The following is a 23,458-nucleotide window of genomic DNA, read 5'->3' as shown; positions in this document are numbered from 1 at the left end:
CATAATGTATTAAGTGCATCTCTTTTGTTAATAGATTTAGAAAATTCCTAATTAAACCTGGCCCGAGATTCATGACATTTACCAGTCAAAGTTTGGTTTTAAGTCGGGAAGATTTGCAACAAAATTAAAGAAAAAAAAAGCTGCTGTACAGACTGCAGTATATTTGAAATGTAGGAAACAGTAACTGAATGAGAGATGTGATAAAACTTCCTTAGTTGGATGCTGAATTTCCCGCAGTAAACTAAGAAAGATGCTTTACATTTTTGCGCGGCTGCATCATGCCTGAGAGACACAGCCACAATTCCAGGAGGAGGCATTCATCACTGGAACGCCTCGTATCGAACCGACTCCGCGTACACGGGGGAGCGCGGCAGAGCTTCATGGGGCTGGGGAGGAGGGAAGGAAGGGGAAGGCAGGCCCCTTGCCCCACTTTCCCTGGGCAGAACCTGGAAAAAGGGATGTAATTAGGAGCCCTCTTCTGGGATGGATGGCCTGTGAGGTGGTGAAGGCGTGCCCTGCGTGTCATGGAGCACACTGCACAAGGGATCCAGGAGAAGGCCAATCCATCCTCCCCACCCCTGCAAGAACAGCACAGAGGGGCTGGAGATGCTGTGTGGCTGGGCCCCTCTCAGGCACAGCCGTGCTCCCAGTTTCACTGACAGAACCTGAGCTTCACGTGTGCCAAAACCCACCCAGGGGCAAACCCGCCTGCACTCACACCATCCCAAGGTATGGTCACATTTTGAACCAGCTGATGCAGAGTTGGATTGAGTTCTTCCTGAAATAAAAAGGTTTTCCCTTTTAAAAAGTAGGCTTTCTTTCAGTGAAAAGCAGCAGATCTTTACGTGAAACCTACAGCTTCCATGCCAAAAGCTGCTCTCATAGCAACTTCCAGGGCTTTTCCCCAGTTAACAGGAAAATCCCAGTTTGTGTGCATGTTAATGTGCTGGAGACAGATCATTGCATGACACTGAAGTAAACTGCAAGGAGCACAGATATCACTGCAGTTTGCTAGCAAGGGACAAGTGCTGGGACAAGAACCACAGCTCCAAATCCTGTCTCTAATGCTCATAAAGTAACAGACGTACAGCACATGCATATTACTCAGATGCCAGTACAGCAGCCTCCATGGTTCCTTGATTGTTTGCATTATAATCTCCATATGTATGAACGAGACAAATTAGGTTGCCATTTATTTGTTCATTATCTATTATTTTGATTAATGGAATTCTTGTTCTCAGAATAACTATTTAAAAATAACATTTGCAATAATGAGGACTGAACTATTAATCATGATCTTTGGAAGAAACTCTGCAAGGAACTGGGGCAAGACATTTCATATGAACAAATGTCATAAATAGGACTTCTAACAGACAGTACTAGAATTTTGAGTGCAATAAAACCCAAACCAGCCAAACTCAGAAACCAATAGTTTAAATAACTTTTTAATCTGGGTTATGTTTTTTTGCCTCCTTGCTTTCTCTGTAAAGTTGCTTTAGGACAAGCAGAGCCATAGTGTGGCTGGACTATAAAAACATTACAGGTAACAGATGTCCCCAGCTTTTCCCCCAGGCTCCTTTACAACACACATACAGACATGTATATAGTGTTTTCTTGATGGTTCTTTCCAATCTTTCTATCCCCCAAGTTCGGGCTATTCATATTTATGTGATTTCAAGTATTGAATGTTGCAAGAAATATTTTTAAATACTTATAGTGGAGAAAATAAAGGTTTATGGACCCCTTAATGAAGGGTCACACAGTACCCTTGTCACACAGTAGGTACAGGACCTACTGCACACCTGTCTTTTCAGTGAATGACGCCCAAAAACTGTGGTGTCCAGAGCTGTTTCCCAAAAAAGGCTGATCACAGCCTTCTGGCATGGGGAAAGTTTCAGCCAAAGAATTCAGGATACCAACAGTTCAGGTTTTTTCCCTGGGCTGCAGCTTCTAACTGATTTTTTGTAAATAAAAGACTGTTCTTCTGGAGAGGACAAAGGCTGGAGTTTTGGGGATTTTCCTCCTTTCACTCACACAGAAGATGGAGAACTTAGTGTCTCTGCCTCCAGTGCTGCAAATATGGTTCACATACATGTACACTCAATTAGACAGAGCTCTCTCTCATTGCTAAATGGGAAATCAGGCTTTTTGAAAACCTGTTTTGTTATCCCTTAAAATTTTTAGAGCTTATTGACTGACACTGATAGAGCATAAACTACATTCCTAAAGCAGGCTGAGTTTTTATACGGCTTTAAAAACGCAGATGGAGTCAAAACGCACAGCGTGCGCGTTGGAAACTGCCCCCGCTGCTGTCACCAGGGTGAAAAAGCAGGCTCCAGACTGACTCCTGTACCACTGGGAATTGGGCTGCTGGCTGCAGCATCAGGCAGTGCCTCTGGAATGACCCCATGCTTTAGGAGAGCCTTGCTTTGAGACACACTCACACACACACACGTGGTTGCAGGGCCCCTTCTGAAGGGGAGCCAGCTTTTGTCTTGCCATGTACGTGCAATTGGAGTGTACTCCCCGAATTCATGCCTGCTAAACCATGTCTCTGGATGTTGCTTAAGAGTATTCCAAATTAAGATACATATTCATTGTGGATAAGCAAGTTTAATTATGTATATACTGGGATATTTAGCATTTATAAAAATATTCAGAATATTCAGTATGTTTAATATGGCAGCTTTTCAAGAGAATCTATGTGACTTAGCACAGATTGTATTGACTTGGGGTACGTAATGAGCATTTTTTGTCCTTTAGATAAAGAAGAGTAGGAAATATTCCAAAGTTCGTGGGAAATTAATTTTATATAAAAATGTCATTTGGTTGGGTTTTTTGTTTAAAGCACTCAGGTAGAAATGAGAAACCACAATAAATAATGTTATGAATGAACATCTTATTTCCTACATTTCATTTATATTTCATTGGTGCTGATAACAAAGCATGAAACACAGCCCAGTGCTAACAGAAGCAAAACTGTGTGTGTTTGATCTTTTTTTACACACTCCTATAGGTAACCTCCTTCTCACAGATGCTGAACACCTGCACCTCCTGTTGGTGGTTCACTACTCTAAAACAGGGTTCTTATTTAGACACCTAAATATAGATTTAACTGGTTCATTTTTGAAAAAGCCTGGCTGCAGAACCTATTTTTAACATGCAGAATTAGAATTATTCTGTGATAGAACTGCTATCAATGTAGCACTGCTGTAAGCTACCATGCTGGGGGTTTTTAAAAGCCCTACCTAACACTGTTTCCTGAAGGAAACCTTTAGAGATGATCTGGCTGACTAGAGAAGGGAATGGCGGAACCGTGAAATACTAATGTTAATATTTTTACTCTTTAGCAGACTACTCAGGGGAAGCTATTTTACCTGTGAGGTGGAAACATTATGTAAAGTGAATCATTTCCACTTGACATCAAAAACCCCCTCCCTCCCCTTCTCAAACTACCACATAGGTAACTATTGTTTCTTGCTCAGAGCATGTGCATGGCACTTCTGTAACTTGAACTGACTTTACACCCTAAACTCTCATGAACAGATCTGTCCCCAATTAAGAAATGAAATGAAGACATGGAGTGACAACGTCTGAAGTGGGAAATGGTAATGTTAATGGAATGCTGCAGGCACCGTTCTCACTGAGAGCTCATTTCTGCGCTTCTAAAGGCCCCTACAGCTGCCTGTGGAAATGAGAGCATTCCCTCTGTAACGCCCAGGGACTGTGCAGGTGGAGTCTGCTGGGGCAGCACAATGCCTGCCTGCGACGAGAACCAGCGAAACAGCAGACAACTGAAAAATCCCCCGACACAGACTCTGACAAATTGAGACAAAGGTTGGTACTGAGGAGCAAACAAGACAAAAGAAAGGGAACGATCTCCTGCAGGAGTGATCACACCTCATCTTCTGAGGAAGAAACACTGGCTGGCACGAGATGAAGCCATTGAAGAAGCTAATCCCTACTTGATGTTCTGCTGTACTGAAAGATGCTGTAATTTCATCAAATGCTTCAAAGGCAGACTGGCAGATAGAAAGAGCAAGCTACCTTCGCCATGGAAGAAGTTAGTCAATAAATTCTGGCATGAAAATAGTTTACAAAAACAAGAGTATGAGTCAATTTATTGTGCGGTAATACAACCCAAATTACAAGAAGAGTCCAGATGTGGTCCAAGCTGCCACATTTCTTTTTGGATATATATGGCCATTCCAGAATTTTCTGGAAATGTATTTCCAACTTTGACCTTATATTGTCTTCTAGAAGAAAGCCCAGATGCCTTCAGAATGTGACCTCAACTAAACATGGGAGAAAACCATGAGCATGAAAAGATGAAAGAGCGTTTTTACAAGATGCTTAGGTTTACTAAATGTATGTTACTAAACTGATGAGAACCAAAGACTAGCTGAGCAAGTTGGCAGAGCTGCCATGTTTTTTCACTGTTACATTGACTGAATCTGTGTCTCTGTTACTCAGAGATGTGTCCTTGCACACTTTTATCAGATAAGCATCATAAGGCGGACACTGCAACCTAACTTTACAGCTACCATCCCACAAAAGCATAGCAAACATTGCCCACAACAACTCAAGTGCAATGCCATCTTGAAAACTTTATGAGAATTGTTGGCCACTCCTCTGGCTCGGTGTCAATTCAGATGCTCCTGTGACAGAGGCTGGGTTCTCCACGCAGCCTTTGGGCCAGAAAGATGCAAGGGCACAGAGAAAGTGCCAAGGGTCTTCATGAAGGGTGCACCAGATGAACTAGGCAATGCAGTAGTGCCCAGGGAGAATGTTTATTGAGCAAGTAGAAACCAATTCCTAAACTTCAACATGTTGGGGGTAGCATGGAGATGCATTCTCTAATCATGGCTAAAAACCTCTGCAACAGTTTAGTAAGAGACAGTAGGACAGGGCTACTGCAGTGAAAATTACACTAAGAATGAGGATGACAGGAAAAGTGATGCTGGAGGCAGTTTCACAATGGAAGAGAAGTGCCCATGAGAAGGTGTGCTCTGAAACAAACCTGCCAAGCTGCCAATTGAATGGGAAGGTCAAGGCTATGACACTATTCTCCAACGATGTAAGATACACAAAACAAATTCAGTTTAATGATTTTCTATGTAACGGCTTTGCCATGTATAATTCAGAGCTCTGAGAAGTGTTTGTTAAGACAGGAAACTGTATACTAGAAACAGGAAAGCACACTAATAAGAGTCCATGGAAACTGTGGATGAGAGCTTTTCAAAGTCAGATACTGGGTATCAGCATGCAAATACTCTTCAGAAAAATATAGACTAAATGTTAGTTGTCTTGTTGCAGCAGAAAACATGTTAATTGTAAAAGCAAATTTCCAGGAATTCTTTATGTACTATCTCACTATTACACGTCAGTGCACATTACAGAGCTACCCATCCCACCCAGTTCCCAAGTAAGACGGTAACATGTTTATTTAAACACTAACTACCTGCTTTAAAATTAACTGACTCTCTACATATCAGATTCTGATAAAATGCTTTAAAAATTTAAGAGCTAAAAATTAAGCAATACTATTATTATTTATACATGTTATAAAACAGTCAGTGCTTTAGTGATGAGTATCACTGTGCAATTTTTTCCCAGCTACCACATTAAAATCCAAACACCCAATTAATTGTAAAACATACTTGTTTTGGGGCATCTGCGGAGGTGGTGTGAACTTCAGTACCTCGGAGTCCATTAGACTCAAATACCACTGTGGGAACAAGGGGGCTTGTTAACAGATGAACATTCAAGCTTCGTTAGTGTGTGTACATTATTTGAGACCATTACAGATTAACCACGTTCAAAAAAAGACACCAGCTACTAGCCTGTGGCCGGAAAATACCAATTTACCATAACACTTACTGTAAGAGAGTGTGCTAATGGCAGCCTAGGGCCACTGCCCTTTTTAATTCAGACTTCAGCGCTGAAGAAAGCAATCACTGACAACATTAATTATCAGTGTACGCGTAAAGGGACCCTCTTCTTGCATTACTTACCATTTGGCTTCTGTCATTTTGCATCAGACTGGCTTATGTATGCATCATTCACACTTTTGAGGAGGAACCTGCTACTCTCACTGTCTCATGCAATGCTCAGGAGGGCTCACGCCACTGGTGGCTTCAGCATCCTCCAGCCTCAACCACAGACCGTGTCAGGGTAAAAAAGGCTGGTAGGGATTTCCCATTTTAGGGCTGACCAGTCTGAGGGAAAATCTCGTTTCCCACAAAAATGTTCCTGTCAACAGCAACAATGAGGCAAAACAAAGCCTTATGTTGTGCTGAAAGGGGTACTTTGATTTCAATTTGTGCTGGTGGCAACAGAATTCATTAGCATATTCATTTCTGAGTATCCTACTCTCTAATTAAAATAAAACATTTGCAAACAGACTTATCTTAAATGCATTGCAATTTTATGGAGTTCGGGCAGGGATCAGGTAAGCAATATTTGGAGAACAAGAGCAATAGTCATAAAAATAAAAAACATGTCTATTAGATTTAGGTACCAGAATTACTTAGGTTAACATGGTACATGAAATGTAATTCTTGGCATTTTGTTAGCTGCATCTGAAAGCAGTCAAGTGGGAAAGGGAGAAAGCAATAGCGAGCGTGAAAAGATACCTGTGTGGGACCTCTGATGGGTCCTGAGGTGGCTGGGTTGGGTAAAGCATTTTCCACATTCTCTGCAGACACAGTCTCCTTGGCGTGTTTGTGTCCTGAGCATCCCTGTAGTCAGGAGAGAGGAAGGGGGGGGGGGGGGGGGGGGGAGTGGGGGGGGAGAGGAGAGAGGAAAGTTGAGAAGAAAACATTATGCCAGAAGAAAACATCATTAGTATGTCTAATGTGTCATTATGTGAGGCTACCTTCAGGCCCTGGATGACAACTGTCAGCCTTCATCTAGGCACTGGCTGACAGGCCAGGCACACACAGGACTGCAAGAATGCATAAATTACATTGAATTAAAAAATGCTCCCCATGATGTGCCCGCACCAGGACTGGCATGTCAGGTGTGCGCTTTTCAGAGCAGCTGGATCCACTTCTCAGCCATCACCCAGCTTTGTCAAGCAGTACATCAGGCAAATCAAAGTGACTCCAGCGTGGCGGAGACAAGTCACATGGATAATAGGAAGTGAGTAGGACCAGAGCCCGACTGTCCCCCCCAGGCGGCAATACCTCAGAGACAAATGCAGAGCGAGCGGAGCCATCGCAGACTGATCAAACCTTTCGCCCCTGCCTACCTGCCTGCCGGTGCTGCTCTGACCCCGGACCTCTGAGGCACAGACGAAAGACATCTGTGAATGAAAGTGTCATTCCGGACATTTTGAGCTGGTAGCAGCACAGCAGCCTTCCCCCAGCCCTGGGTAAACATGTTTTCTAGGCCATTAGCATTTGTGGAAAACCGCTCAAACCTCTCCTTTTTCTCCAAAGGTCAGTTTACAGCATCTGACTTAAAGGGCTGGTCTTTGTCTTTTTGCTGCTGATCAAAAAAGACACATTTGACTTTTATTGGGCTTTTTTATTATTTAAAAAAATGTTTGAACATCATCTTTTCTATTTTGGTAAAACACCCTCTTTGGAAGAAAAGAGATGATGTTTCCATTTGGCACTGGAATACTTTGGCTTTTAAAGAAATTCTGAGAGGGATGTCAACAGAAGTGAAGTTTCAGCTTTTCTTTCATACTGCCCCCACTTACAGCATTTAAGAATGAAAAAACTGTGACCAAAAAAGTGGCAACAAAAAACCTCCACACAACTGAAAAATCAACTGCAGGATGCCACAAGATTAATCCAAAATATGGATGCTGATTCTGAAAATGAATGGAGAGGAAGACAGCTAGCTGCCATTTACTCTGCTGCTATGACACCAAGCATCCTGGGATGGTTTTCACCAGACCATATACTGCAAAGAAATGTCTTGCTGCAAAAAAAACTCCAAACAAACACCCCACTCACAGATTGTTATCTCCTTTTATAATAGCACCTCCTGCAGATGGCAGTAAAGTCTGCATAATGTACCTGAATACTCACTCACGAAATTAAGTTTCTGACCGTCAAATACAAGATCATGATTTGGGGGAAAATCTAGATCAGGTACACACACAAAATCCAGATTAGGTACACACACAAAAAAAACCCCAAACAAACAAACAAACAAAAACTCAGGGGAAAAAAAAAAACCTACCAAAAAAAAAATTTTAAAATCACGTTAAGTGTTCTAAACATCAATGAGAACCTTACTGAACTGTAACGGGGTGGGTTTGCATTGTAAGGAAGGCAGGATTAAAGCAGGATTTCTGAGCTGTTACGAGCATTTCTCCCCTCACTGCCCAGAACTGTAGCTGCAAGCTGGAAAGCAAAGCTGAGGGAAGTGTGTGGAAGAACCAGCTGTGGCCTTTGCAGGAGTGCCATGCTGACTGCTGGACAGGCAGGGACTGGCAGAGCAGCTTTGTTAGGCCCAGGAGAGCTGGGTTCCTCAGGTCCTGGTTCTGACACCTCTGGAAAGATATTTAATCCCTCTGTAACCCACATTTCCTTCTGCTGAAGGGGAATACACTTATCTCAGCAATCTGATCCAGCAGCCTTCAAGGAAGCGCCTCTCCTACCCATGAGGGAAGGTTAAGCATGCTGTTTGTAAACCAATGTATAAACACCAAGGATGAGTGGGTTAAGACTTCCACCTAACCCCTCCCTAGCACTCACTTTATGGGAGTTATTCAATAAGCAGGTGGAATAAATGGATTGCTTCCAGGTCTATTTGCCATTGTTGCATTTCCCAGGGAGCACCAGAAGGCTTTTGAGCTCAGAGCTTTAAGCCATGGGCGTGGCTGCCACAAGGCAATACCCCTGTGAGTCATCACTCAGGTTATCCTCTAGGTGAGCAAAAAGGGGTGGATGACAACAGGTGTTCCATAATTCAGGTAAAGGAACACCACTGTGTGAATGGGAGCTCCTGTGAAATCCATGCTCAAAGCTGGTCTCAAAGGAGCCCTGAAGAAAGAGTGCATCTGCTGCCATAACCCACCCTTTCCTAATATATAAATGGCATGAATAAAATAAATAACCTCTAATAAATGTAACAGTAAGATTCTCTCCACAGGCATTTCAGAAGATTAGGAAGTGTGAAATAAACCTAACCTAGCACAGCAAGCTTCATGTTTGCAGCTGTATCATAGCAATACACACAACAACTCTCTTCCAAGGACACACTGGAACAAACACAAACATCAAAGAAAGGATCCCAAAAACAAATGCAGCCACTCAAAAGGAAGTTGAACACTGTATTACCACACACTAAAATAATCTAGTATGATCCAAGATGACATCATATACCAAAACCCCCAAGGAAAGTCTATTGGGAATATTCAACTGAGGGAAAAAAAACCATGACAAACAGTATACATAAAATCCAGATTTTTGGATGTCCTTTATGTCATAATTGCCATATTCACATTACAGTATTAAAGCTAAATAGGATGATGCATACTGACTCAGAGGACTCAGCCTATCTAGAGCCATATGTTATTTCAGATGAAGTTCAATTACCCTCCTCTGTCTGCAGTTGGTAGGATCTTGCTCCTTTTGCCTGAAGCAGCTTTTTATTTGAGTGCTATGAAAAACAGCCGTCATGCCAATTGGTTTGGAGAAACATCAGCAACCTGGAAGTTGTATATAAAACGAAGACAAGCTACATTAAAAAAAAAGGAGGTTTCAAATTCTGAAAACTTGATTGCTGTAAAACACTTGGAATGAAAGAAGAGGTTTCAAAGCAGAGATGGGCACTAAATAACTTCCAGTTAAAGCGTCTCTAGAAATCACTGCCCAGCAAAAACATTTTGGCAATAAAATCCCTCTTTTAAAAGGCAGGTAAACAGAGACCTCTTAAGAAACCCTGCCCCTATTTTACTCTGTTCCAAAAGTCATCATGAATTTTCTGGTCCCTGACTTCACTTAGTCATCCTCTATTTTCTAGCTTTTACTGTTTTTCTCTTATCCCTCCTAACGTGGCTGGGAGCTCACTGGATCAGTAAGATTTCTCTGAGCAGGCTGACACAATGTACTATTAAATAACATCAAGGAGGGCACCCACGCAAAGGTACCCCAAGTTGGGGGTGGTACAATTAACTGGTACTGAGAGCAGGAATTGGGCAGGGAGAAACTTCAGACAAACAATCCACTGGGATGGCAAAAGCAAAGCCAACTGGACAAAAATCCCTAAGGAACACTGAAGCTGTAGTTTCAGACACTAAGCATATCTTCCTCTGCTTCCCTAACAAAACCCAGGAGCCTGATGTTGGTTGCAATCATCATGTGGGCCCTAAGCTCCTGAGAAATGATCTCAATAAATAACAGGCCCCTCCGCAGCACCACCTTTGAAGGGACTCAGCAGAACTGACAATGGAGGTGGCTGAAGGGTGCAACTCACTCATGGACTGTGTCAAGACAGATTCCACCCTCCTGTCTCTTCCAAAACTCCTCCAAAAGGCCCTTCCACCAAGACCTGACTTAACACTCTGGGCTCCTTCCTTGCCTCAACTTGCACACACCTTCTGGGCACTAGACCACAGTCCCAAGACTTAAGACTACCAGCTTCCAAGGGTCCTGGATTTTGTACCACTTGCAAAAGCTCCATTTCACACGGGCTTTTGACAAAACAGAGTGTATTATGTCAAGTGAGGACACCGGAACACCGGCTCGGAATGTGTGCTCTTTTCATGTGGAGTTGATTTGCACGACTTCTACCAAGAAAGAAGGGTATAAAAAATAGCAGAGTTTACAAGTGGTAAGAGGAGAGACTACGGCTCTGATTCTCCTCTCCTACAGACACACGCACATCTCATGGGTAAACAATCAGGGTGATTTTCAGTTTCCACTGTGACAAACCAATTCTGGCAGATCATCAGAAAAGTATGGTTTCAAATGCAAATATGTAGGTGTATTTTTATTTATATGGCCGTTGAACTTTTTTAGTCCGCAAACTTTTAAACTGGCTATTTGCACAACTGATTTTTCTGCTTATGTGAATTAGCAGGCACATGTTCAGCTCTACCTCTTTTTAATTATAAGCATAAAAACAGATCAAAAGACTCATTTGGAAAATACCCAGTAGCCTTTGATATGGACAAGGAAGATCTTAAGACTTTTGTCAAGAAAGACAAAGGACACTGACAAGCGATTATCCCTCTGTGTTGTTGGAAGACTTGTTTGCAGACAAAATTGAACAAAACCTCCAAAATAACATCACAGATAAGCCCCAGAGGATGTTTATTTTGCCTGAAGCAAAAAGATGATGATGTCTGCCAGCACCAGCATATCAGGGGGATCTTCCTGTGACAGCACATCTGTGTAAATCTAGCCTGCTTTAAGCAAGAGGACAAAAGAACAGCAGTACTCCAGGTGGAACCAGATACATTTAACCTGCGACAGAAATGTCACACAGTGCATGAGGGGGGATGCTGCAATGTTAACAGAGCAGTAAACAAACCTATTCAAGCCTATCCAGCAATGATAAAAACAGTGAACTTGTAATCCTAAGTGTTAAAGGCAGAGAAGGAAAAAACTGGGAAACAGCATGTCATGGATCTAAACAAAGATGGAACAAACAATCAATGTTTGCATGTTCTCATCAATGGAAGGGCTTGTTAAAATCTTACCTGTGTGATCTAGGACAGGGCTGTTGGCACCACAGGTTTGGTACAGTGAAGCAAGGTCCTTTGGAATGTATGTTTTAAAGATATTTAAAATGTCCAAATGTTTCTCATGCCCATCTGATCCCAGATCCTGTTTGCTGGAGTGTAAAGCCGGAGGAACTCCCACGGCACCAGGCTGAGGCTGCAGCACTGGACTGGCTCGTGCTACCGCTGTGCAGTTTGCCAATGTCCTCATCTCATTTCCAGCCTTCACGTGAGGCTCCCTCTGAGGCACCGACGGCTCTTCATGTTTAGGGTACTGCTCACTCTTACACAGAGGATGGTACTGCAGCGGGGGGGTGTATTTGGCCTTCATGGAGTCGGCTGCACAGTGCTTACCTGGAGAGGCAAAACCAGTACTTCCTTGGGGAGCCACATACTTTTCCACTTGCTTACTGTTGCTGGGCTGCGTGCTAGGCCTGGATATGACTGTTTGAGTAGGTGTGATGCTTCTGCCGTAGGTTCCCATTTGTGGAAGTTTGGAATTTGCTTCGTATTTGCTTTTTTGTTGTGCTGCTACGCTGTACTGCTCCTGGGAATGGTTTAGTTTGGGCTGTCTGTACCCATCCAGACCTGACACACGTGAACCACAGTGGCCGAGCGCGTGACTGTCCTTTGACGGATGCGTACTCCCGGACTTTGCAGCCATCCCGGCAGAAAGGGAGCTGGGTTTGGAACCTGGCAACGCACTTGGCACTTGAGTACGTGTAAATCTGGCAATGGGCAAAGGCTGGCATTCCTTACCACCGAGAACAGGAGGGGGGCCAGTGCGCCCACTCCTCGCCAGAAAAACCAGGTTGGTTTTAATACTCTTGAATCCGTTTTGTTGAACCCACGGGGGTACCATCGAGTTACAGCTGATTTTGTGCAAAATTCTTTTGTGCATCCACAGAACTTCAGGGTAGTAAGTCTTGTGACTGCAGAAAGGACACGGGTAGACAATTAAAGTAGCCTGCAAGGATGTATTTAGATATTTATTGCATGAATTATCCCTTGTTGATTTTTCACTCAAATCGAGTGGAGCTACCTCTAGAGCTTCAGCACCTTTTTCTATCAGAGGATGCTCCCTGTGCAAGTCTAGCAAATTTTCTCTAGCACGACTAGCCTGCACTTCAAGTGACGTTTTCAAGTCCATGACCATGTCTAAAGATGTCTGGCCCATACCCGAAGCAAAGCTAGAAATGTGACTGGAGCAAGGAAGCCCTTGGCTTTGATGAAATACTGGCATCTTTATGTCTGCAGAACCTTGGTATTTTGAAAAGGGTTCCTTTATGACACTCTGCAGTGCTGGCACCAGAGCAGGAATCTCTGGTTTAGATTCCCTGGACTCATTCCCTCTGGTGTTGCAGCCTCCCAGCTTTGAGAGTTCATCCAACTGAGATGTTATCATTGGGGTCTCCTCTTCGGGGAAGTTGCAGTGGTATGGCTTTCCATCTGAATGGGAGAAACAAAACAAAAAAAACAACATTGTCATTTTACACAGAAAGAAACCCAAAAGACAAAGAATTCAAGATTAGAAGAGGACAAACTTTGGTATTACTATGGTAATGATGTGCTACAGACCAAATGTACTGTATGAGCAAGAAAATCTTGAAATAAGACACAACAGTTCAATTTACTTTTAAATATGACTGCGTAGTCTGGATAAACTCTCTAGTACTGTGTGTTCATGACATTTTGAAGAAAAAACAATTCAATAACATACCCATGTTAAAATTCTGGGACTGCAAGAAAAATAAACAAATCTGCAACCATTTAATGCTTTAACAAAAGCAAAGATAATGGAGCCAGATAAAACTGACCTAGTTAAAGGTCTGTCAGTGCTTCCATTACAAGCCCCTATTTTCAAAGGGTTTATAACTCAGCAATAAAAATTGGCTCCACACGGAAACCAACCGTATAAGCAGGTACAGCATACAGAATAAATTGTCCACTTAAGGGGGACTTTTGCAGTGGCTAAGTATAAAAGATGAGTTATAGAGGGTGTAAATTTTGAATTTTCTTTCCTTTAGTTTGAAGCAGATATTTTTCCTCTGGTTTCTTTAGTTTGATTTTTTTTCTTTATAACATACATTTATGTTTGAATCAAACTTTAGGAAAACTTTGTGACTGCTCAATCCACAGGAAGATAAGAATCCAACATTTCAGCCATTTAGATTACAGAATTCAAAACACACTTTTAATTTTCCTCATTTTCTTTTTCACTTCTCAGCTCTCCAGAATAAATTTATCCACCTAACATATGTCCTGGAAAGGGAGCATACTGGCCAGTAATTAAAACAGTTTAGGGTGAAAGAGAAGAGTAGGAATTGTTTTGCTGGGAGCGTGGCTACATCTGCCTGTTCTCCCTCTGCTGACCTCTCAGAGCCACTGATGAAGCCAATGAATCCCTTTAAATCAGTTCACAGATCAATTCCAGAGAGATTTTCATCACAGCAGTAATGCTTACTGCATTGAATCCATTTAGCATGTAACTGAATTGAATCATCTGACAAACTTTCAGTTTCAATTAACACGCAGTTAATGAGCCACTGCCAGGCAAGTGTAAGGAGACCGTGCTCCATCTAAAATGTCACCAGTGCGAAGTGATCACCGCATCCATAGGAGGGGTGAGAAGGGGAAAGGAGTGAACTGCTCTAGAGCTGCATATCCTCTCACATCAGCTCAGAAAAGCCAGCTCTCCAGAGAAGCGAGCGCCGTTCGTTAGCGCAGGGCACTGCCACGGGCATTATTCTGCCATGGAAGAGCCACCACGCTGTTGGCTGGAGCTGCTCTGCACATACTTAGCCTCACCTTCAATTCAAGCAAAAACATTCCTAAGCTTTTGTTTAATTCGAGGTAATTAGGTTAAAAATAACCCATAGGTTTGCAGCCTCGCAGGGCTGAATGCTCACTCTGCTAAGATCATTTTCCTTTCAAACTCTCCAAGGGGGAAAAAATCCCCACGACCCAGAAACTTGTTTTTCCCATGTTGCAGGCAACAAGGTTTTGGGAAAGCACATGCCCAGCACTACTAGCCAAATTTACAGTTTGAAACAAAGACACTGCACGCAGCAGTGAAATCTGACACTGCACATCTGTGTTGTTTTCAAAGCGTATCTGTCAAAGCCCAAAATACTTGTGCTCTTAAATAAAATTTTAAGGCTTCTCTTTAGGATCACAAGGAGTGGCTGCTTTGATCACTGTAGTGAATAATAAAGCAAAGTAAAAACAAATCCTTTGGTTGCAGCAGTACTCAGTGGAGAGAGAACCGACCTTCTGGCTGTACTGGGCTGTACTGGGAGGTGGGAGACCACTGCCAGCCCCATTCCAGGGATTACAAAGCTGGGAGGCTCTTGGTCCACCTCTGCAGCTGTGATGAAGGGGGGCATCAGCACTATGGTATCTGCAACTCCCAGGTTGCTCTGAGTATCACAGGCATTCCTGCATACTTTCATGCTTGGCAAAATCTATGTACCACGCTGTTTCAGCAAGGAGGGCAAGGTCAGACTGTGGGAAGTGGCACATCTCAGATTTGGGCTTGGTCTTTACTCTGGACTGTTCATTTCAGGTCTGTACCAGGGGAGGGGAGGAGGAAGAGAAAGCAGAGAGACAGCCCACAGTCCCATGCGCCCCCCACAAAGCCTGGGACTGCAAATTTTGAGGTGGATGTAGGCCTTTTTGCCCTATTTCCTAGTGCATCCATCTATGAAAAAGGGATTTTTTCAGGTGGAAAATGTAACACAGCAGGAAAATGATGAAGACATTTCTGAGGTATATCGGCCTGCAGTTGCCCCAATGCTGTCAGTGGATTACATGAAAATTTGTAAGGCTATTACAAAACACAACCATAAGCTTCTAACACCTTTTCATAGTGTCTTGCTAGATTCAATTCCTCCGATGCCTCACAAGAACAGTAATGAACATACCAGGAATAATTTTAAAGCTCAAATCAGGAGGCTCAATAGCAGTACTCGTGCTAACTGCTTTTTTTGAGCTGTACTTAAAAAATACAAACAAAATGAAGAAATAAACAAAAACCCAAACAAATAAAAAAACTCACATCCATACCCTACTTCCCAAGATTTGTACAGAAAAAATTTTCACCTGCAGGCCAGCTCAGAATTCCTTCTCAATACAAAGCACAGCCTATGCTCTTGCCTAGTCCTATCCTGCCCTCCACCAGGGATTCAACACTATGGATCTCAACACCCAGACTGCCTTGTGCCATCCTTGCCATCATGGCAGGTGGTCCAGGCTGGGCAGTGAGCAGGTAACAAAAGCCAGGTGGAAGAGGGGATGCAGGCAAGAGCATGAGAAGATGGTAAGCATACTCAAAAATATAGGTAAGGTCTTTTTAGAAAAATTATATTTATTTCTGCCTGTTCCCAGCTACTTGCCCCAGCTGAATAGGGGTACTAATAATCCTTTTAAATCATTGGTGTAAAATATTGTTCTAACCAGACCAGTGCAAGCATTACTGTCACCAGAAACTTTTGAAATTTTATTATGGCCAGGTCAAAGCAAAAAGCCATGAATGAGATGCCTTCTGCTTGATCTCCAGGGACGATAACTCACACTCCCCATTGAAAGAGTTCTTGGCTAAGCATGCTCTCACTTTTATCCTGCACTCTCCATCATCTCCTAATATTTGTCTCAATTCCTTTGTTTCTTACCCCAAACAGCTGTTGTATCTATTGTACTTTAGAGTGAGAAAGGTCCTTTTACTACAGGAGAAGTGTTACAGTTTTTCTGTATCACAGATACCTGGACAACAGCTAAAGCAGAGGAATTTTCCCAGGTGTCTACCTAGGAGGTGGCTGCTGATGCCACCACCAGTTTCGCTGCAGCTTCAAGTATCAACAGCATCACAGGCCACAGGGAAAGCAGAGCAGGAGAGGGCAAAACACTTAACTGTATGAAAACCACCGTCTAGAAACACAAGAACATTCAGGGATTTGAGCAGTTCCTCAGAAATACACCTAAAGCCCTCACCCAGTTGCTCTCACACACAGATAAAAGGAACTCCCCTTCTGCCCACACACATATATATCCCTCTTCTCTCTTTCTCCCCCTCACATGCATAAACTCCACTTGTTTTCTTCCCAGCACTGTTTCTCCACAAAACAGAATTTCAGAATGGGCTGCACAGCTGTTTTAATTCATGAGGCTTCCTATAAAGTAAAACAGGCTACAAGGCTGAGGACAATGAAATCGTGATTTCTATTCAGAAGAGCAGAACTGGCTAGAAATTGGCCCCTTTTCTGGCTAGTGTTACAGCACCAGGAGTCTAAGGAAAAGGAGCAGATGTGGTGTGTTTGATTTTCAGTAAACATTTGATAGTGATTTGCACTTTGAGATGAATACTGTGGCTTGATTTGAAAACCGACTGCAAATAAATCATGATAAAAGCAACGGATAACAAGGGAAGAAGGTGCAATATTGCAAAGACCTGTATTAGGTCCTATTTCACTTGGTATTTTCTTTAATGTTCCAGAAGAGATTCTAGACAGCATGCTAACTTAAATCTCCAGGAAATATCACATTTGGAGGAGCTGCAAAAATAATGGGGACAAGGAAATAATGCACAGGGACTCAGAGAGAATAGAAATGCAGTCTGAAAATAATCAAATGAGATTCATTCTTGGGAAGAAAAGCAGGCTAAGACAAGTGAAGGGAAATGATCCAAAAAAATCCATGCAGTGGGAAGGCAAAATCTGGAAAGAAGCAATGCTGAAAATAACTGATGTTACAATAGACAGCAAGTTAAATATGAGTGTACTAGATGAAGTTCTTCAGCTTAGCTTTCAGAGATAAAAGCACACATTATAAAAACAAAAATGAAACTGTCCCTCTGAAGAAGACACAATGGCCATGCTGGTCACACTGGGTTTTGAATACAGAAAATATATGAAAAACATATATTAAAAAAATTCTATATAAATATATACACACCATAATAATGGGCACTATGCAAAAACCCGCAGTAAGCATAATACAATGGGACCCAGCAGGGGAGAGAAAGGCAAAAAGCAGTTTTGCCACAGAAAATTCAGGTCTTTTATTATCTTAAAGGAAGGTTCAACAAAAACAGTCCATGCCCCTAGAATACCTGTGCAGTTCTGCAAATACAGGTAAGTCAGAAGAAGTTCAGAGAACTGCCACAGAAAAGTAACACACACATACACACCCCAGAAAATAAAGACAGTATGTTTCCCCACATAGCTGAGGGAAGACAGAAGGGTGACAGGCCAACATCTACAGCATCCCCAGGAGTTCAAGCTCCAGAAGAATTATGTCATCCTGAGCACTGGAGTCTATCAACAACAATCAGATACACTTGCACACAGAAAAAATCATGATTAACAGAAATAATAAAAAGTATTTTCAGCTTGAGGAATAAATGTCAAGGGAAGAGGCAAAACACCACTTGGACTGTAAAACCTGCATGCACAAAAACATGGACTATCAACACATAAAAATCCATCTTTTTCACAGGGAGGCAGAAAGCATGAGTTACTCCTCCCCTTTGCTCTCTCAGCACAGCAAAGCAAAATGCTGCATTAGCCAGTATCCACACACTGTTAATGCTTCACAGCCATATGCCAAAATACTAGCCTGCCTTTCAGATCAATTCCAGACACACTTAGCTTAAGAAAGGACTCTTGGAGCATTCAACAGTGAGCCCATGACACTCCTGAGTAGCAGGTTTATCCCCTGAGCCTAGTTCATCTGTTCAAAGAGACCTAGTGTCTGTTTTTCAGAGGAGGATTTGTCTTAGCTGAGCCATGCCCCTTGTTCTAGCTGTCCGTGGGTCAAGTTTTCCCCATGCTGCCCACCACTTTCCCAGTTTTGCCACTCAGAGGATCCCACGTGGTGGCAGCGTGGGCATGAGGTGAGAGACAACTCCTACAAACCCTCTTAGGTTTCCTTACAGCACAGGGCCACAATGAGACACTGGGAAGATAAAGTCGTGCTGTTTTGATAGGAGATACAGCTGCTCAGCTGCAAAGCCCCTCTTGCTTTACATGTTGTTAGATGTTTTGAGGGGCTCCTACATGAGCTCCTCAACAATCCAGAGAAAGATCAAGGACTAGGCTGGGTGGGGTAGGTGATACTGAGGGCAGAAAGCACACAACCAGCTAATATCCCTGCTTTCTCTCCAACGAATTTTAGAATTGACGGTGAGTGGTTTTGGCTGAGGTTTGAGGTTTTTAGCAGGGCACAAACCCAGCATAGCTCTTGATGCTGGCTGACACAGATGGTTTGTCAGTCAGACAGCACACCCTGTCCCACTGAGGTTTCCCTTCAGCTACACAAGGGGGGAAAGAGAGTAATGCTGTCCCACGCCACAGCCCGGGAGCACATGGAAAGCAAGTCCCAGGTGCCCTGAGAAAGTCCTGCCTTCATCTGGTCACGAGCAAGATGCTTCTGGTTTATATCACACTGCTTTTCCCTTATTATTTTAGAGTATTTTTTCCTATTGTTTTTGTTGTGGCTATTTGTTGGGGAGTTAGTTTTATAGTTCCACAAAATCAGCTGTACATTTCTAGCAACCCTATACACCCTTAGCACACAAACCCAGGCCAGCGGCTTACCAACCAGAAGTAGCAGCCCTTTGGTACAGTTTGCACTGTCTCCCCATTTAAATTTTAATAGCCCCTAAAATTATTTCCCACTGACTTTTTAAACTCAAAGCCAGTAATTTCAAGCAAAGCATCCTGATGGGAACTCTTTACTTTCTATCAAGCATTTATTGGGGAAGGACAATGACTATGAAACCCGATGATGTCACAAGTAGAGAGATAAGAACTGCTGCTTTGTTCTGGTTCTCTTGGGGGGGCAGGGCAATGGGCCCAGAGTGGGAAAACAATTATCTGACAAAAAGAAATTTAACTTTTTTTAGGCACTGTCCTGGTTTTGGCCAGGACAGGGTTAATTTTTTTGCAAAAATTGTGAGGGGGCGTGGCCGGGACCCTAATGTTATTTGATACCACCTCAGGTCATTGCTGGGTGGAGGGGAAAGGGACACTCACTGCTTAGGAGAGAGGAGAAACCTAGAAACCAGACAAGTGCTGTATTTGTTTGTAGCTCTTATACCTCTTATTACTAATATTGTTTCTGTTTCTTTTGGGTTTTTTTATCTCATTTCTGTTTCCAGTAAATTGCCCATCTCAATCTGCGAGTTTTTGCTTTTTGTGCTTCCAGTATGAGGGAGAGGAGGAAGTGACCACCAGCAGCATGATGTTAGTGGGAGCTCCAAATTGAAGTTAATATTCATAAAGCACAACAAGCACCCTAGAGCAACAAAATTTAAGATTTTTTTCACCATTTACTTCCCAAACAGTACTACTGCTGTTGCCACAATGGTTATATGATTAACGGTTGGTGTCTTCCATGTTTTTATGGCCATGCTATTTTTCAGCTAATTTTCCTCCTTTTTTTTTTTTTTTTTTTTAGTTTGTTTTGGTTTTGTGTGTGTTTTTTGTTTGTTTTTGTTTGGGTTTTTTGGTTTTGGGGGTTTTTTTGTTTTGTTTTGTTTTGTTTTGTTTTCTGGTTTTTTTAGGCTTCCCTTTATTCCTGGAACATCAACGTACTGATTTATTTCTAAGTCCCTTCTCCTTAATTTCACTAACTTTACCCTCTGCAATTTCTCACTTCAGCTGCGAGTTACTTTTTACCCTTGCTATCAAATGCATCATCCTTCCCAAACCAGAGAGTGCAAACAGCTGAAGGGCCCCATTGCACTGTTCATTTCCTTTCCCCTGAATAACTGGCGGACACTGCAGGGGACAAAAGCAGGACAGGCCAGCCAAGCCCACCACTTACAACGCTTCCCAGTCTCTATTTGACTAATCTCTCTAGCACTGTCCAGTAGGACACCTGCTGCTTATGAAAACAAAACCCACAGAGCTCTTATAATCCAGACAGCAAAAAACATGAACAGGTGAACATCAAACTTAATAAAGTTCTGAACTGCACATGTTGAGATTTCTGAATTATTTTAAATTATTAGTGTTATTAACATCAGAGATACTGCACTGGTTTTGCATTTCAGAAAGAATCTGAAATGTCACCAAAGTGAGTGGAAAAAAAGTACAAAAATTTTAGTCGATTACATTTGAAACTTAACCTTTTAAGATGAGTGAAATCTGAGTCTGAGAACAGTAACAGTACAGCAAACAAAAGACCCCTCTCTACAAGCTAGGTATTCCCTAGCTCAGTAAAATTACAAATTCCTCCACACAGCAGAAATGCTTCAGAGTTATGTCACGCTTCAAGATCACTTTTTTTCCCGAAAAGAAAAGGGAGGTATAAAACATCCGCACAGCTACAGATGCAAATGCCAGCAAGGTTATTGGAATTTCAAGCATAATCAAGAGAATAGGCATCAACAAAGTAACTAAGAAACTAGGCTGGAAAGGGTATCAGGTCCAAAATCTCTCAGACTGAAGCGCACATTGTTAGGTACTGGAAAAACAAGCCTTGAAAGTTCACAGTGAACTTTTTTTTCTCCAGCTACAATGTTTTCTTTTAAACTATTTGGCTTTGTTGTTATCTAGGGGACCGATGCTACAAGGCTCCCGAACATCAACTGGTTGAAGCAGCAGCTCTATGTGCAAATTATTCCAATATCCTCTTGCACAGTACCTTTTCATCACCCTCAGCTTCGCACCACTACACATCAGGTACAAAAAGCTTTGTAGTGAACCCCAAACACAAACCCCTCTTCTAGGGCAGATGCTTTGGGATCTGTCTCCCAGGTATCAGCCCTTCCAAACGCAACCCAAGCTTACGGAAGGAAAGCATCCACAGCAGGGCACTTAATGAAGTGGAAGTGCAAATGTGGGCAAAATGGCTGCTGCTGGCAGCATTTCACTCTTCATCACATTTCTCTGTACCTCTTCAGTGACATTTTTTTGTTAAATCATTCTATACATGGTAAACAGGAATTCCATGCAGTGGCAGAGCTAGTTGTGACCTACTAGTCCTTTCACCCATGTATTTCTCACGGGTGAAAGGACTGTGAGGTCTGTGGGCATATTCTCTGCCCAGCAGCAGGCAAAAAGCCCCACAAAACACTATGTACTTATCTGCAGGTGAAGCTGTAGCTCCTGTTATCACAGCCTTTCTAAGCGCCTTTCTCACCCTCCATCCATATTACATTAACCCAAGGGTAGTGAAGACTTCACTGGGGCTTTCACTATTTGAGAGTGAAGTTTTGTGTTTTATCTAGAGCTGAGGGCAGGTGACACTGATGTGACCATTTCTAGAAAGTAAAGCTGCAACTAATGCATCTGATCCCCATCCTGATGCCACATCCTGCTCTCATCCCCAGCACAGCTCCTTCTGGGACTTGGGATCAGACTTGTCGCTCATGGCCCACAGCCCCTCTTTGCCCTTGGAGCTTCAAGAGCATCCTGATGTCTTCCTATCTCACAGAGAGCTGTTTCAGCTACAGTCTGGATCCTGGAAAAAGGTGAAGGAATGGTAAGTACTTACCTAAAAATTGTGGGTAAAATAAAGGGCCAGAGGAATACATATACAAAACCAATACAAACACATTTGAAGGCACTGCTCGCCAAAACGGAACTGTACAATTTGGCATTGCCTTAAACGTTGCTGCTCATAATATACTTAAAGAAAATTATGGGATATAAAACCCCTGGAATGCTCTGCAAAATTAGGAAGCGATTAGACCAGATGATACCAATTTGACTCTTAACTCAGCTTTGTCGTAATTTCAGAGTTAACAGCAATACAGAGGAACTGTTGCAAAACCTAGGCAGAATACCTCCAGTATGCTCTGTAGCTGCTGCACATTTCTCTGTGTGTGGCCCTGCCTGTGAAGTTTGGTTCAGGTAGATGGGGGAAAAAGAAAGGGTCTAAGACCATTAACACAGCAGGATATATAATTAAATTTGAGAGAGTTGGATTTGGGCAAGGGCTGTTGTGGGTTTTGTGGGTATTGCTTCTTTTCTTTTAATTTAAGGCATAGGAAGAGAAGCGCAATTGGCTTTGATGCGTCAAAAATACTTGCAGAGGAGATGGAAAATCATGACTCAGATTTTTTTAAGCAAGTGGCAGCTTGCCTGTACAATCCCTCCAAACATAGATCCAAACAGTTGTAAATCTTCCTGGATATTTTTCCTTTCATTCCAACAGTCAGATTTGCCACAATGTCTGCTCCACAGCATCTTCTTGACCACCACCTGTTCATCTTCCTTCAAGTGCATTGAGGAGGAAAGCTTTCCAGGCCAGGACTGTGGACTGGCAGCCGTCCCATGCAGCTTAACATTCCTCATCCAATATTTCATTTCTCCCATCATTTGTTAAGCATGGGTAGCGTACTGCCATACATCATAAAGCCCTTTACTACAGCTACTCAATCTAAAAACAGAGGGTACAGCTGTGCTGTCAGCCAGCATTCTGCAGAAATACCTCAGCTACAGCCGGCAAGCCCAGCGTGGTAACAGAGGCAGCAGTCACAGAAATAAGGAGCTCTGCATGACCTAATTTACCTTGTTTCTCCTGCTGAAGGCCACGCTACCATAGCTGGTGACTCTGCTAACAGACTTAAAGCAGTTGAGAATCTCTACTGTGCATGTTCATCACAAAAAATACAGGAGGCACATGACAGAAAGGGGAACTTCTAATTTTAAGTATTTCACAGGTTTAAAGATCTGGTAGTTATACAGTGCTTGGACAGAAAATAAGCTTTTTTAGGACTTACTGCTTTTCTGGCTTTCAGAGGAAAGAGGACTTTGAAAAGAGAAT

General features: G+C 42.6%; 1 protein-coding gene across 6 annotated transcripts in view; it reads right to left on the bottom strand.

Moving 5' to 3' along the window:
• ZNF516 (zinc finger protein 516) overlaps positions 1 to 23,458 on the bottom strand; it is a 101,818-nt gene that overhangs the window by 3,803 nt on the left and 74,557 nt on the right. For 5 of the 6 annotated variants that reach the window (XM_064431866.1, XM_064431868.1, XM_064431869.1 and 2 more), the window contains exons 3-5: positions 11,666 to 13,135; positions 6,636 to 6,740; positions 5,661 to 5,728 (exon numbers count right to left, since the gene is read on the bottom strand). In XM_064431866.1, coding sequence (XP_064287936.1) covers positions 5,661 to 5,728; positions 6,636 to 6,740; positions 11,666 to 13,135 — 1,643 coding nt within the window. Of the gene's footprint in view, positions 1 to 720; positions 779 to 5,660; positions 5,729 to 6,635; positions 6,741 to 11,665; positions 13,136 to 23,458 lie in introns of all 6 variants that reach the window. The other variant, XM_064431873.1, reaches the window with a different exon arrangement.

The sequence above is a fragment of the Passer domesticus genome, chromosome 1, assembly GCF_036417665.1.
Source record: "Passer domesticus isolate bPasDom1 chromosome 1, bPasDom1.hap1, whole genome shotgun sequence".
Taxonomy (NCBI): domain Eukaryota; kingdom Metazoa; phylum Chordata; class Aves; order Passeriformes; family Passeridae; genus Passer; species Passer domesticus.
Note: the sequence above shows the minus strand (reverse complement) of the source record. Positions and strands in the feature narration are given on the sequence as shown.